At 42.0% G+C, this 16,722-nt stretch overlaps 1 protein-coding gene across 4 annotated transcripts in view; it reads left to right on the plus strand.

The window, feature by feature from the left end:
• The window catches only part of ppp2r3a (protein phosphatase 2, regulatory subunit B'', alpha), a 75,802-nt gene extending 59,445 nt beyond the window's left edge, over nucleotides 1-16,357 (plus strand). For 3 of the 4 annotated variants that reach the window (XM_061744357.1, XM_061744355.1, XM_061744356.1), the window contains 11 exons: nucleotides 6,630-6,908; nucleotides 7,203-7,306; nucleotides 7,400-7,502; nucleotides 7,618-7,692; nucleotides 10,398-10,641; nucleotides 10,793-10,841; nucleotides 10,923-11,012; nucleotides 11,188-11,363; nucleotides 11,455-11,573; nucleotides 12,400-12,506; nucleotides 12,609-16,357. In XM_061744357.1, coding sequence (XP_061600341.1) covers nucleotides 6,630-6,908; nucleotides 7,203-7,306; nucleotides 7,400-7,502; nucleotides 7,618-7,692; nucleotides 10,398-10,641; nucleotides 10,793-10,841; nucleotides 10,923-11,012; nucleotides 11,188-11,363; nucleotides 11,455-11,573; nucleotides 12,400-12,506; nucleotides 12,609-12,705 — 1,443 coding nt within the window. In that variant the 3' untranslated portion in view covers nucleotides 12,706-16,357. Of the gene's footprint in view, nucleotides 1-4,600; nucleotides 5,313-6,629; nucleotides 6,909-7,202; nucleotides 7,307-7,399; nucleotides 7,503-7,617; nucleotides 7,693-10,397; nucleotides 10,642-10,792; nucleotides 10,842-10,922; nucleotides 11,013-11,187; nucleotides 11,364-11,454; nucleotides 11,574-12,399; nucleotides 12,507-12,608 lie in introns of those variants that run through there. The other variant, XM_061744358.1, reaches the window with a different exon arrangement.
• The last annotated feature ends 365 nt before the right edge of the window (nucleotides 16,358-16,722 follow it).

Below are 16,722 nucleotides of genomic sequence, written 5' to 3' on the forward strand. Positions count from 1 at the left end.
TTTGTCTACTGTACGTGTGCGTGTGCATTGGTGTGAAGTCTGCCTGGTGCCTGCAGCAGAAATAAACATGAAATCATTGACTATATTTACGCGGATAATTTTACACAGAGCAGAGAGGCAGTTTTATAAAGCAGGTGTGTGTGGGGGGGGGGGGGGTGTGTGTGTGTGGGAAGGGGGGTGGTAGTGTTTAGGAAGCTGCCGTGTTCACACTATTTATCTGCAGAAACACTCCCTGTAAGCGAGTACATCAAGGCTTGCATGCACGCCCACACAGACTCGCATGCAACAAAGAGTGCACGCTAATAAAACCTACGACATACAGTACGTGCATATACAAGTGTGTATTTACCAGCTGGACAAAAGCGGTAGCTGTTCCTGGAGAGCTGTCTGTCGGTGCTTCCTATCACGTATTCAGTTCATCAGTGCCTTGAAGGCTGAACACTCACCTGTTTCTGCAGACGTAACATTCAGCACATACACCTGTTGCTCTGTCTTGTAAACTCCCAGAAACCCCTTTCATTCCCACTTTCACCCCCTACCATGTGTTTAGCCCTACAACCAGTCACAGTGACGAACAAGGTGATGTATGCAGAGTAGAGATCCAACGATTTTGGGGGCCGATCGCCAAAAGCAGTATCTGCTGATCACCGATCACAGTGTGAAATCCATAAATTCGTCAATATTGTTGTCTCATGTACACAACACTGACATTATATTAGTAGGTATAAAAATTAGGAGATGAGCAAGTATCATGAATTGACCACTTTTTTATTGCAGGCTGAGGCAATGTGCAATATTTCACACTCTAGAGACTCTTAGAGACCACTTAGACTCAGCTTACAAAGTGTAGTTTACTAGCTTAAGCTTTCTTGTGGCAGTAATTATGTGTGCAACACAACATGTGCACCAACACAACAGTACACATGTCACTCTCTTAGAGTTGATACAAGTTGTAAACTATAAACCTGTGGAAAAAGGAATTAAATCTTAAAATAAAAATGAATTATGAAAGCTTTGCAAAATCTTTGCAAAAACTTTAGCGATAGCATCCGCCGCGTGTGACCCAGGAAACTGTTGTGAGTGAAGCACAACTCTTCACACTAGAACTCCAAATGTCCCTCGTGAAGCCGACTGACACAATTGTTGTCCTGCGTAAGGCTGTGGATGTGACTGTATATAGTTTGGTATAGCTCCGGCGGGCATTCATCAGTGAAATATTTACGACTCGGCACATCCTACCGTGGATCCAAACAGCTAACGACCCGTTAAACTCGATGTTTTCTAAGACGAAAAGCAGCTGATGATCAAGTCATATGAATCCATTACCTTATGATGCAAATCTTTATTTTTCATGCTGTCGTAGGTCTCTGTTACATTCAGCTGAGTTAGCGGCGTATCTGCACACTCCTTTTCTTTCTCTGCCTTAGTGGCAGCCAACTTTGTAAACTCAATATACTCTTTCGTGTGAGAAACTTCCAAATGTCTTATCAGCTTCATTGTGTTAAATGTGTTGTTGTAAACGTCATCTGATCGGCCTGCTTTGAACTATTTGGAGAACTCTGATCAAAACTGATAGGGGCACTATTGGTCGATTGCGATCGGTTCCCGATCGATCGGTGCATCTCTAATGCAGAGCGATGGAAACGAGTCAATAGAGGTTGTGTAGAAGAGTAGCTTAAACTTCTGCCATAGCCTGTCGGCAAAACAGCAAATATATAAACCTTGCAGTGAATGATTCGAGTGCTGTTCTTCTTTTACCAACTGAAAAGCTTTGGAAGGAAGTTCATTGCGGTCAGTGACAACAACAGCAGCAGTGGCAGAAGGAGACTGCTGGTCGTATCCATGCAATATGATTTGGGGGAAGTCGCTATTCAAATCTCGTTGTTATTCTGCTTGGATCCTCCACCCGCTCCATCTCCTGCATCCATCCAGTGAGGCCGACCAATCAGACAGCGGTCCATCATGTAACATAGTACCACTCGATAATGCCTCCCTCCTCGTCTATGGACTGATTTGATGTGTTTCAAACCTGAATTACAGAACCAATCAAATTAAGCCGATGTCACAAAACACTAATATATCTTTTGATTTGTGTTGTCTGCAATAAAATTAAGTTTCAAGCCTTTTCTTTAAGGTTTCCCTGATTCGGGGTTGCATTTCATTTCATCACCCTGATTGGGAGCAGTTTGTGCCAGTGGTTGTTTTCATGTAACTGAGCAGACAACTCTACAGAGTTTTTGAAGGCGTTCACTCACCGGTCTCACCATCTGCAGAGCAGAACTTTCAACCAATGTAAGCCAGACTTTGCCTTTAGTTTCAACAGTAAGTTTGAAAAAGGTGAAGGAAAGATTTTCATATTCAAGAAAGTGGAGAAGGTTTTAAGACCAGTAGCAGCAATTTTGAACGGGCAGAGTTACACCAACTGTCAGTCAGATAGGAAAAGAGCACACAGCTGCCCCGTGGCATTTGTTAGGGCTCCCTTTACACGCTCACACTTACATGCATGCAGATATCACTTTATATAAAGATTTATAATGTCATAAATGCCATCGTCAAAGTTGAGGAGGTTGTGCAGAGGAAGTGGTGGGAACTAACATGTAGTGATCAAACTAGGTGAAGCAGAGATGAAGTGCAAGGAGAAGGTAATAAAAGAGATATGTGAGAGTATGCAGCACATGTGCAGCTTATTGTGAGACTGAAACCATATAACGTTTCCCTCTGTGGCGTGGAGGTGAGAATAGGCACGAAAGATGACAATAGGTTGGTGGGTGTATCTGTGAGTGGGATCGGTATGTGACCTTGGCTACAGTATGGCGTCCAGTTGTTCCAGAGAACTGAGACGGGTGCGTGGGGAGCTGAGAGGAGTTACCCAAAAACACAAAAGGACTCACTTATTTTCCTGGGAAGATTTTCACAGACATGCACACTATCTGAACTTTGCTGGTGCGAGACATCTCTCTCAGCACGCTGGCAGTGTATCAAAGGGAAGAAATCCATACTGAAATATTTATCACATGGACAGCAAGAAGAAAAACTCCCGAAGGGAAGATTAAGACGTTATTAAGACGTTAAATTGCAAATGTTGAGGAAAACTGAAAATGTCAGTAAAGATGCCACTGCACCACTAGAGGGCGCTAGATCCCTGACTTCTGTTGGCAACTACCAATAAAACACACCCTAAAAAGAATAAGTGACCATAAGTGACCACTTCATTCATATTCAGTAGATATCGTTGTATTAGCAGCAGTGTGACTGTCAATGGTTTGTTTCACGCTGTAGCCTTGAGTGGATTCTAAGTTGACAGGTTTAAAATAAGTCCTCAGGAAACCTCACGTTGCTTGGGAAATCTTGGCAAAGCTGGGACAAATCGTGTCCTGTCAACAGGATGCTGACGTTCCCGTATCTATTTATGCCAGCTCTTAGTTCATACCATAAGAGTAAATTTATCGTGCAAATATGTTCGCATTTTCACCTTTGATCGAGATCCAGGGGCTTTTCCTAGATGTAGACAGAAAGTGCCAGGGACTTTGATTTTGGATTTTATTTTGGTGCTTTTGCAGCATCTCACTCTTAAAGGCAGGGTAAGTGATAATGTCAAATCAGCTGAATAATATTTGAAATAAAACATCAACAAGATAGAGAGCTCAAGCCTTGCCATCCCTCTTTCCGAAAAGAGCTTTTCGAAAAAAGTGCCCCATTGTAAATGTTCCCACTCCTGCCTTTTAAGATCTAATAGCCCCATTAAAGGTTGGGTAAGAGATTAAAAAACAAACAAACAAAAACAAAAAAAGCCCATTAAGAGGAAAATAAAATTGGACAACGCCCTTCCTTCAGATCTGCCTCCGAAACGATGCCTACAAATCACATGACCGCACAATTCCTGTTCATTGAAGGAAGAGTTTGACAGACAAGTCAAGGGTCCAATCCCTTTCCTTGGGTCACACTCAAGGATTGGTTGGTGTTTTTAAGAGACCCATCATTGTCTTGGCTAATTAATATTTTTTGTTTTGACGAGAGAACACATAATCCATTATTTGCCAATCAGCCTGTCAAAGAATACAAGGGAATGTATCAAAACATACCTCAGAAAAAGATCTGATGCCCAACCGTTTAAGTACTTTAAAAACCAAAAGCAACAGTCAACGTTGGTGCCGGCTTTAATCGAGGACGGCAGCTACAGTCTTTACTGGTCGTGTTTAAAAGGGAACGCTGCCTGTAGTCTCTCTGAGCTCGTGCGGTGGAAATACTCCATGTCAACAGATCGAAGGACAGCTGCTTTGCCCGCTGATTCATCACTCCATCTCCAATTTCCTCCATGGACGTGTTTCAGCCGACCTGTCCTACCCGCTCACACCAAGAACTGACTGAAGCTTCCTGTCTTGTGTAAAATTATTTCAATCACTTTGAGTTGTAACTTCCACGTAAGCTAACTTTAGTCCAACTAGAAACCAACAAGGGCTGAGATCCCCGCAAAACACTACACAGATACATACCCATGTTCGCGACACCCCCCCACCCCCTCCACCCCCCCTCACCCTCTCACACCCCCACCCCTCCGACACCCAAATACTCAGGACAGTCAGTTTGCTGCGTGTGTGTTTGCGCGTGTGTGTTTTGCGGGTGTGCACATCGCCGGATCCCGGCATGGCTCATGTTTCTCAGTGCAGCTTGTCAGAGCCCAGCCTGGAGCAGAAGGCACATGAAAGGCTACGCTAAATTCATACATCCAGCGCTAACATGGGGGACAACAACGAGCTTTCTTCCCCTCACAGAAACTGGGGTTTGGGATTATAGTTGGTCATAAAACAGTGTGGTACCACAGTTCTGCCTCCTGTCCTGCACTGTTGCACCGGACACCTGAGGAACACCTTCTGGATTACTGCTCTACGGGACGCAGCTTTGGGAGCCTTTGAATACAAGTGGAGCTCTGGGGAGACAGGTTTATGAGTGCCTAAAACCATTTTGCAAGAACTCGTAAACATGTTGGATATTTCTTTGCTTTCCTGAGGTGTTTTGCCTTTATCTTTTCATTCATTGGATATCTGAGCTATTGCGTGGGCTTTTTTCGCTCAAATAGTTCCCTTTAGTGATTGTTTGGTCGTTGGCCGTCAAGCCGGTCCCTCGTTCTCGCCTTGTCAGTGGCCATATCTGGTGGGGCGTTTCGATTCCCGGCCCCCACCATGATGATCAAGGAGACATCGTTACGGCGGGACCCCGACCTGAGGGGGGAGCTGGCCTTTCTGGCCAGGGGGTGTGACTTTGTCCTCCCGTCGCGCTTCAAGAAAAGACTCAAGTCTTTCCAGCAGCAACAGGTCAGTCGGTTCAGCAGACGGGATGGACACTGCGCAAATGGAAAGCGAAATAAAAACTCTTGACAAATGTGAACACATAGTGAATGCAGAGTTTGACAGTAATTGTTCATATATACTGAACACACGCACATACAGTAAAGGCATTTTGTTGCTCTCGAACACCCACAGTTATGTGCCAGGAACGGCAAACTATTCAGAGGCGGATACTGGCAGGGTATTAATAGAGCAGGAGGTGCAGGAATAGGGTGACAGAATGAACGCCGTGAAGGAAGTGACCGCTACAGCTGTCCAGCTCAATACAGGCAGTATGGAGGCCCAAGAGAAAACACCAGGGGGCTCCTCCCGGGGCGCTTCTGAATTTTGATTTACACAGCAGTGCTGGTCAACTGCAGGTAGTTCTGTTTCACCGTATGAAATCTGAAAGACAGCAAATGGGTTATGTTTTGGAGTCGACATGTCACCTCCTGATTCATTCATGGTAGCGTAAACTGTTGTCACGAGAACTGCACCATGTGAGCTTGTTGGCAATAAAATAATCTCGCACAGAGCTTTTTGAATGAACTGCATGGACGTATGGATGCTTTTTTTTGGATGTGAGCCCTGTGTTGGACCCCAAATTGAAACCAAGCAAACAAAACTGCAGAAAATATGGACTCTGCATGCGTTTTCTTTATTTATATTTCGATGTCCATATAAGAACATGTGATACAAAGGAGGTGGATGGAGCCATTTCATGCACTATTACAAGCTGCACAAGCGTGTTCCTTTTGAGTTTGTTATTAGGTGACCGCAATTCGATTGCTACACTCTTGTGTCACCACAATATTTTTGTCAACACATGTCCTTGCTGACTAACAGATTGCCAAATAAACCTCGACACTTGTTTGTCACTAACTGGGAATTTCCGCGATGTCTCATACATGGGTTCACCCAGAGTTGCCCAATCCACAAAGTCTTGACCGTTTTAGACGTTTCCCTGCGTCAACACACCTGGTTCAAATGAGTGGATCACCATCAGCTTGTCTGTTAATGACACACACAGGTGTGTTAAGGCAGACAAACATTTCAAGCATGTATTTCTTTCAACCCGTTCTTAGAATCAAGCTGATGTTTTAATGAAGGTTGGGGTAAAGTTTGAAAGAAATTTCCATTGAAATAATGTTAGGATTAGGAAAAAGAGCATTGTTTTGATTTGGAACAGTCAGTATCCAGAACATTTACACCAAGTCGTATACATTACCATTAAAAACACAAGGTGGATATTTCCAGCCCAGCCAGTCCATTCATAAACCTGATTTCCCAACTCTCCATTTTCAGGTTCAGGCCAAAACGGACAAAAAGCCAGGTACCCCTCCGCCAGCGCCTGCCGCAGCCACACCGACTCCCACCCCACGCTCGCCCAGCCCGCCTCCAGCTCCGGTGATAGTCACCCCTCCTCCTCCTGCCATCAACATTCCCAGGTTCTACTACCCCCGTGGGCTCCCTGCCCTGGGCTCAGCTGCCAACCACGACGCATCCATTAATGCCATCGAGGGAGCCTTTGCTGAGTTTGAGGAGGAGAAGGCTGACATTTATGAAATGGGCAAGATTGCGAAGGTGAAACCGGGTGCTATCCATTCATCCATTTTTTACACCCACTTAATCCTGCACAGGGTCACGGGGGTCTGCCGGAGCCACTGTCAGCTCTTTACAGGCACTATCACGTTCTGAGTTCTATACTTTAGTCATAATTTTGATGCTAGAGTGTGTGTGTTTTTATTTATTTATTTATACATATGTATATCTGCTTTGAGGAATTAGAAAACGGGGACGCAATGATTGATTTGTGGTAATGACTGAGTCTTAATTGCAGTGTTTTCTGGTCTTCCGTTGCACATCGTTTCATTTCAGGTATGTGGGTGTCCCCTCTTCTGGAAGGCCCCCATGTTCTACGGTGCTGGCGGTGAGAGGACGGGCTTTGTGTCTGTCCACTCATTCGTTGCAACATGGAGGAAGTAAGTAAGACGAACCTCGTCGTCATCGAAGTCTTGCAAAAATAACACTACAACCATGAACGAGCTCTGATATCAAACACTCTTCTTCTGCAGGTTGTTGCACAGTTGCCACGATGATGCATCAAGGTTTATTTACTTGTTGGCTAAACCTGGCTGTAACTATCTGGAGCAAGAGGACTTTATTCCTCTCCTGCAGGTGGGCGTCTTTATCAGCAATGTTGAATAATTCAAACATTACACATGTCTGTGACATCATCTGTTTTTATGACTTGTGTTTTTTATTTCTTTCTTCTTCCTATTTGCCTGATTAGGACATGGTGGACACACATCCTGGACTCACCTTTCTAAAGGATGCACCTGAATTTCATTCACGCTACATAACTACGGTAAATGGCCTTAAAAAAATTATCAGGTGTCTTCTTTTTTTTCATGCTTTTTGTTGGAACCCAACTATTTCAACCCTTCATCCCTGGATTTCAGAAAGACTACATAATAATACATTTATTTGTAAAGCACTTTTCATGAATAATCTCAAAGTGCTAACATAAACAAGGGGAGAAAAAAAAATCAAGACACATAAAAGACCAGAAGTAAAAAAGCATAAAAATAATAAAAAGATCTAAAAAAGACCAGGGAAAGCCTTCCTGAACAGGAAAGTTTTACATACCACATGATTGCATCCAGTGGGTGCCTATAACACAACAGACAACTATAACATTTATTTTAAATTATTTATTTTAATTATTTCTATGTGTACAGTGCAAAAACACATGTTTAAAAGTGAACATTTGTAAACTATTTTGCTTGTTTTATGAATTGTAGTCTACATTATGGACTACTCAGCCTCATTTGCACGGGAGTGTTTTTTCTACAGTGTAGGTTGGTCTGGAAGGGTCCCGGGATTAAGCTTGGTGAAATGCAGACAGCAGTGTCTAAATGCAGTCGTGGTTTCCAGATTTGCCATTAAAAAAAAAAATCCTCTGAAGCAGGAGGTCCTATTGCATCTGTTCTCAAGAGGTTCAAGCTGGTCCAATCCAGCTGGGGCTCCTCCGGCTAGATATAAGATAATTGCAGTTAAGACAGATAGGATTAGATTAATAGTAAATTAGAGAACTTTTTAAAAAATGTTACCATATACCAATAAATATACTCAGACTAGGTGATGTCGCTGTCTAATTTAAATTTACTGCATTTTATCTAATTTTAATTTCTTTTCCTGGTATTTTATGGAACGCGGAAGTGATGGATTCGTCCTGAAAACAGCAGGCAGATTCAGGGAGAGCGCAGAGGGGATTGAGTCAACACTCAAGACTTTAGAAAAGAAGATTATGAAATATTCTCAGTCAGTATTTTAGTGTTTTAAAAACAAAACAAAAAACAGCACTATGATAGAAGTTCTAATGATACTTGAGTACATTTTAGTTATCGTACATCTGCTCTTGTAATTGTTTCTGACTGGACATTTACTGGTGCTGGCAGACGTCTAACATCTGGAAAGCATTCGCTAGTCAAAGCCACAGTCATCGGTCTTTAAGACCAGAAACCTCGATCTGCAGCATGTTGTCAACAAAACTGCTTCTGTGAGTGTGAGAGCGTGAACGCTGCCCTGGACAGCTGCAACACGTGCCCCGGAAGTCCGGGGGTTTGCTTCACAGAAGTACAGAGACGTCCGGGTGTGTCGGCTTTCAGCAACGTCACGGAAACACCGCAGCCATCCCTGCGGCCCATTTGCACCGCTGCATGCCCATTTTAAGACACTTCCCTGTCAGTTCGGGTCAGCTGACCCGCTACTGTATGTGACATCATTGGCCCTGTGGGGTCCATGAACCGGGAAAGGGATGTTAATCCCCTCTCAACTGTACTCAAGTGTTCTGTTACAAAGACACGGGGCCTGGAATCCGGGTAACGGGGATTGTGCACATCTCATGCATGTTTCACGGACCCGTCTATGAGAGCTTCACTTTTAGACCTTGCCTCTAGGGAGCTTTCTTTTTTCTTTTTTTATTATGTCCATAGTAGCCAAAACCAACACTTCAAACACGTGTACGGTAAAATAAAGGTTGCACAATCCTGCAATAACCTCTCAAGTCCCAAAGTGAAAATGAAAGATGTCATATTTTCTTCATATTCGACACAGTTTGATGTAAAAAAAAAAACAACAAACACAAACAATCCCATGATTTGCTCGCTTTGTCTGTTTTTGTTTTGAATCTAGGTTTAGTTTTAGAAGCCAGTGCCCTTTCAGAACAAATGTGACTTTTATAAAAATAGACCAGAGATTTTATACTTTTACATAAACATAATTTGCAATGTTTATTCCCAGCATTCCATTCGCTTGCATCAGTTTTCCCCGATCCAGACTCTGCTTTGCATGTTTCAGATGTTTTTTTTGTGTGTGTATGTGTGTGTGTTCCTGGTTTTAAATGAATGAATGAATGATTTCCATCAGCTTGGCATCAAAGTCTGCACAAGTCTGTTAACGTCCCTGGTGTGTTGGAGCAGGGAAACATCTACAGTAAATATTAAGACGGTCCACCTGGGTTTTGGGACACTGGCTCACGTGGATGACTTGTAAATCTGGAGATTCAAAATCATTTGAAAACAGAATACACAGTCATTTTTTACTGGAGCCATAGGGATTTCATGAGATTGGTAGTCCAGTACTGACAACAAATGCAGAGAGATGTTTTTTCTGGGTCACTTATATCCTGAAACTGTTTCAGGATGCTGTGACATTACAGACTCAGATTAATGAGAGCTATTCAGCTTTTCCAGCTTTAACTCAACCCAACTTTACCCTTTGCTGCATTTGCTGTGTCAGACGCTGGTAGTGCAAAGTTATAATGCTGATTTCAAAAGAGACATACCCCACAGGAGAGGAGAGTGGCTTTGAATGCAGCGTTTGGCTCCACCCCCTCTGTTCTTTTTCGAACAGTACTTTAAAGATAGGTTTGAAAGGGGTTCATTTTCTACAATCACATATTTTTGGCTGAAAGCATTTCATTGATAAGACTTCAAGAACTCATGGGAATGTTTGGGGGGAAAAAAATCTTTTTAAAAATGTATGTTTTTGATATCACTGCTCACGCAGGTGATCCAGCGGATATTCTACGTGGTGAATCGTTCGTGGACGGGCCGCATCACCATGATGGAGCTGCGCAGGAGCAACTTCCTACAAACTCTGGCACTGCTGGAGGAAGAGGATGACATCAACCAGATCACTGACTACTTCTCCTACGAACACTTCTACGTCATCTACTGCAAGTTTTGGGAGCTGGACACTGACCACGACTTGTACATCGACCCCAAAGACCTGGGGAGATACAATGACCATGGTACGGACAGCCAAGGATCTCTCTTCCCCAACCATTATATTTCAAAAACAAGCTTTAATGCAAAATACAGATGTGATTGCAACAGCATCCACAGGTTTCTATAAACCACAATCCAGGCCTATTTGTTCATTTTTCTCTTTTCCTCTGACAGCATCCTCTAACAGAATCATCGAGAGACTGTTTTCAGGAGCTGTGACTCGGTAGGTGGGGACCCTCCCATAAACAAACAGGAATGAGCTGATGAAAACAGGACTGAGTGACTCTGCTTTTCTTGTTTCCAGGGGCAACGCCGTGCAGAGAGAAGGCAGGATGAGCTACGCCGAGTTCGTCTGGTTCCTCATATCTGAGGAAGACAAGAAAAATCCAACGAGGTGATAAGCGGCCACTTAGATGCGCGTGACTGAGCATCTGTTTGAACATTTACTGTTGACTCTTAAGTATCCAAGAACCCAGCGGCCATTTTTAGCTCTGCTGCTACTTAATCTACTGAGGTTTTGTGTGTGTGTGTGGGTAGGGGGGCTCATATATGTGTCTACATCTTTCCAGCATAGAGTACTGGTTCCGCTGCATGGATACCGATGGCGACGGTGTGCTGTCCATGTTTGAATTGGAATATTTCTATGAGGAACAATGTGAGAGGATGGAAAGGATGGGCATCGAACCTCTGCCCTTCCAGGATTTGCTGTGCCAGATGCTGGACCTGGTCAAACCTGATAATACAGGTTAATAGACCGCACGTATCCTCTGTGTGTGTGTTTGTTTTTTTATTAATTTTTCCCAATTCTGAAGACATTGCATGTGCGTTTCCTTCAGGTAAGATAACGCTGGGCGATCTGAAGCGCTGCCGGATGGCTCACATATTCTTCGACACCTTTTTCAACCTGGAGAAGTACCTGGACCACGAACAGAGAGATCCATTTGCTGTGCAAAAGGTGCAGTTCTTCATTTCTAACGCACAATGTCATGATATTATGGACGAGCTAAGGGTGTGAAATAAGTTGCAATAACGCAGTCTAATGATGGCCATTATGAAAATGAAAAAACTAACCCAGAAAAAACACTGATTGAAAATATGGATGGGAAATAGTTTCCTTTTTGTTTATTTCTTGAGATGCCGCTAGGATTGTACAGTTGAACTACAAATTACAAAATTCCTTTAAAGCAGGGATATTCAATTGGCGGCCCGCGGGCCACATGCGGCCCGCCAGGAGCTTTTATGTGGCCCCTGGTCATATTTCAAAAAAGGGGGTGTTTGTTGAATTTTTTTTTTTTTTTTTTTTTTTTTTTTAAATAATATTTTTATAACTGGCTACTATGGACTAAAATGGTTGTGCTCAATGCTTAATATAATATTCAAATAAGGAAATCTTGGTGGAAAGTGGTGCTTTGTCATTATGGCGTGTTTTATTAAAAGTAGGTCAATATCAATTTCATTAAATTTGCACAATGCATGGTTTCAAAATGAACTTGCATTCAAAATAATATTTCTTTATCTGAATATTATATTTAACGTTCACAATTACTAAATCTGGAGACAATTAATACATAATTCATATGTAAACTAGATATATTCAAAGTATAATACAAATGTATTATATTTACATAAGTCTTCGTCTTTGAGTGCAAAATACATTTTGAAAACCCCCACATTTTCAAATTGTGCGGCCCTCTCCATACAGTCCTTTTGCAGATGTGGCCCCCGGCCGAATCTAGTTGAATACCCCTGCTTTAAAGTTTTATAAAACACGTGTTTTTCAGGACGTTGATAGTGAGGGTCCAGAGCCTTCGGACTGGGATAAATACGCCTCCGAGGAGTATGAAATACTGGTGGCGGAAGAGACTGCAAACGAACAGCTTCATGAAGGGTAAATGTTCATAAAATGACCAGCTAATGTGCAGAGAACTTGTATTTCTCTGTAAGAATAAGCAGCACATGTGCTAATCTGTTCAGCGTGTTTTCTTCTCAGGTCATTTGATGACGACTACGACTCCGAAGACTTGCATGTCCCTGGAGAGATTGGGAATAAAATGGAAAAACTGGTCATATCGGACCTGTCGGCATAAAAACTCGGTTCCTGGAACTGCTGGGCTGCTCTTTCTGGGAACCAAGGGAAAGAGGGCTCTGTGGGATACGTGTATCCAAAAACACATGGACAACTAAGAGTCTGGACTCCCCTCAGAATGGAGATTTTGAGTGTGTGTGTGTGTGTGTGCGTGTGTGTGTGTGTGTGGCCATAAACCAGTCTTGTCGTGCATGTGGTGCATTAATGCATCTGTTACTGCCTCTAGCTCTTTGATCCACCTGAGAGAACAAAGCCAGCGAAAGGGGAAGAAGCGTTATATAAGCTCTTAACGGACAAAAAAAACTACTTAATTGTAAAATAATACGTCATTGTGAATCCTCTACTGACAATCATGCAAGTAGACAATCTTTTTTTTTTTTTCTTTTCTAATCTTTATAAAATGTTGCTTTGCCAAAGGTAGACTGTCGGTCACAAAGAGATAGTCGCTGTGGGACAACAGGGAGCTATAAAGAGATATTAAAGCTCATCAGTCAGCTGCTCGGATGTATGACATGCACACAGACGCTGCCCTCAGAAACATGCCGTCTGTGCAGCTTGTCACCGTTTCTTGTAAAGGAAGTCGTTAACACTCGAATCCCCTCTGGGAGAGGTCATGCGACAGTGGTTGGTTGCATCAGCATCTCCTCTCTGTGGACAGTATGTGCTACTGCATGCCATCAGCGGCGCTGCATGGTGCAGAGGGGCTGGCTAACGTTTCCCCGTGGCAGATTGCTTCCCTGAACAGCCTCAGCTGCTCCGGCCGCTCTATTATTAGCGCTCGCCCGTCTGGAGTCGTGGAGTGTAAATGTTCAAGACCTGCATTTCAGTGTTTTTCAATCAGATTACTGCCAGAAAAATGCATGCATGCCGGTCACGTCAAACTCTCTGGTAGGGTTTTCCAAACATTTCCACTCATTGCATCATTTTCAAGCAATAATGCAGCCTCCCACTGTATGGTTTTGCCCTATAATTTTTGTTAAACCTTTACCTTTTACGTGCCAAATTTTAACAAAAGGAAGTGTAGATTAGAAAATATCCATCAGTGACCATCAGAGGTATACTACAATGCACAAGTAACTCAGTATTATTTCTTAGTGTTAGAGAAAAATGAGTGTTTATTTACTGTAACGATCCTGTTTCATCCAGTTGGTTTCAGCATTGTCTTTATGTAGATGAAGGTCCATTATTTCCTCAGATTCTAATTAAATGTGTACAGTGCATGGTCATTAATTTTAATGTTATTTATAACAAAAATGTAAGTTTTTTTTCTCCTGTTTGTGTGCCTACAAGTCATGGTTTTGATATGAAACTTTCTGTTGCCCTTTATCACAATAACACACAAACAAATCACCCAACCAAAGATGTTATATAACCGATCACCTGAAATTGTGAATAAAAAGAAAACACACACACGTAGTGGTCTCCATCCATCCATCCATCCATCCATCCATTCATCCATCCATCCATCCATCCATCCATCATCCATGCCTGAATTGTGGAAGTCTGCTGAAGTCGTTCCCAGCTCCCTTCAGGTGAAAGGCAGCAGTAGATCCTGGACAGGTCTGGCATTAGTATCCTGCTTGGTTTGTTTTTGCTTATTATAGGAGAGATGTATACGTTTCATTTAGATTTTATCCCACAGCCTACAACATTTGAAGTGAGATGCTTGTGGCTCGAATAAGATTTAACATTTTTCAAAGCTTTTCCACAAAACAAACTGTGAACAGTTTCCAATGAAACTACTTTCTTTTGGTGTGAAAAAAAAACAAGTTCTTAAATTTATATTTTTATGTCAGCTTTGCAAAAAATGTGTCACATTGTTGAAACATTATTTTCCGATCAATGCAAATTAATTTCTGTTCAAGCTTTCTTCTGAAATGCAGATAAAACCTTTTAGGCAGAATAGTAGAATAAAGTAGAATAAAAATACAAATTATTGCATGGCCAGAAACCCATTTTTTTCTTAACAGGTTGATTTCTTTAATCCATTCAGACCTAGCCTCATAAAAAAATAAGATAAAGAAACCTGTTAAAAATGTAGTCTGGTGAGCCATATTCATGGCATTTCTACTGGTACAGAACGTACCGAGCCAATCACTACAGATGGTGGTGGGTTTAAGTGAATATTCATGCAGGAGCATCCAAGAGCCAATTTTGGCTCCAACCAAGATGCCTGTAGAATTGCTAATAACTACTTGAATCAATACGTTTTTATCCCTAAACAGACAACGGCCATTCACCAGCGTTTTTATTGCACTGGCCACCATTTTGGATATCTTTCTTCTTACTGATTGTCACTCTGCCTACATCACAGGCTTTTTTTCTCGGATTGGCTGTATTCCTAGACAATAGCATCCAGAGCTACGGGTTAGCTACAGTCCCTGGAAATCAAAGTTGAATTCAAAGGAACTGAAGAAGAGGAGAATTAGAATGGCTATTTTTTCGACCACTAGAGAAACTAGAAGCATGAAATTAAACTCGTTTGAGGGGTCAAAGCATGTACTTATATCGTAAATTACTGTTTACCCTCATGTTTTTCAGTCCTTTATACATTCTTATAATAGTTTTTTTGTAGTTCGAAAATGTCAAAGCAACATATTTATGCCCCCCAAGGCTTGAGAGGTCTGAATGGGTTAAACTTCATTATTTATTGTGGCGCGCTGTAATAGCCAGGAGCATTTATTAGAGTAGAAATAACTGACAGAGGAGTGTGTTTTAGCAGTCTCTTTTTGAGTTTTGAGGTGTTTGTATGTCATTCCCACCCGGATTGTGTTGTTGGATTAGTGTGCTTAATTCTCTAATTAAGAGTGGAACAGGTCTCGTGGCCTCAGCTTAACTGGTGTATACCTCCTTTCCTGTCTACTGTACACAGACACACACACACTTAGATGTAGTTTATACAAAAAGGCAGTTTGTGGTTGTGTTGAAGCTTCAAGCTGTAGTATGTCCCCCTTGAGCTCCCGCTCTGCTTTATATCGATTGTGAATCTGTCTCACTGTGTTTTAAACTTAACAACTGTAACAACAAGCCATTCTAGCTCTAATAACCCTGATTTTTTTTTTTTTTAACGTAGTGTCATGGTTTGTATTGCTGTGCCACTGTGTGGCTTTGGGAAGGGGGGTAAATTATGTTAGATGTATGTTTGTATGTAACATTTTCAGTGCGCAACCTAACAATCGCAAAGTTGCTATCTCATGCTATTGTTTCACTACTGTGGTCACACACACACACACACACACATACACACATACACACACACTTCTAGCGCACCTACATACTCTAGAAGACATTTTTACCCAAACAGTATTTAGAATGAACTGCTAAAGGTGATGGGACTTCTCCAGCTGAAAACGTTTTATCTCTATGCAAAGTGTCCCGGGATCACACATGACGCATCACACAAGGAGAGAAGCCATGCAGGAATTTATCTTTGAGATTATGGAAAGAAAAGACTTTTATTTTGATGTACTTCCTCTTTTACAGAGTAAACATGAGAAGGACGAGATATGATGCTAATTGTGCTGGTTGTTGTATTAGCATGGTTTTCTTTCTTTCTTGCTTTCTTTGTTTCTTATGTCATTTTTCCTATTACCTGTTGCCTTCGTCTGAAGCTCAGAATAAAGTTTAAATAAACATGTTTTAAAAAATATTAACCCATCTTGCAGACTCTTTGGTCTTGTTTTTCTTACACTTGCAGGATATATCACATTCATACATGAAGTAGCCATAGAATTTCAAATATGAAAGAATATTTTACGATTTTTCTTTTTTCTAAAATGGAAGGGTTCTTTCATAAAATAAAGCATGTGTCTGGAAATGTAACAAAACTGACCTCCTCCTTGATCCTTTCAGCTTTTTTGTGTCCATTTGCAGATATTGACCCGGAAGGATCCACTGACTTGGCAATCTACCACTCCAAACCACCTGGTGGTGGTATTGCTCAGTTTGGCGCTTTCCCACTAGGGGTCTAATGTGCCAAGTAGATACTTTTCTGTAACTATTCTGCCGAGGTTCTAAG

The sequence above is a fragment of the Cololabis saira genome, chromosome 16, assembly GCF_033807715.1.
Source record: "Cololabis saira isolate AMF1-May2022 chromosome 16, fColSai1.1, whole genome shotgun sequence".
In the NCBI taxonomy this organism is placed as follows: domain Eukaryota; kingdom Metazoa; phylum Chordata; class Actinopteri; order Beloniformes; family Belonidae; genus Cololabis; species Cololabis saira.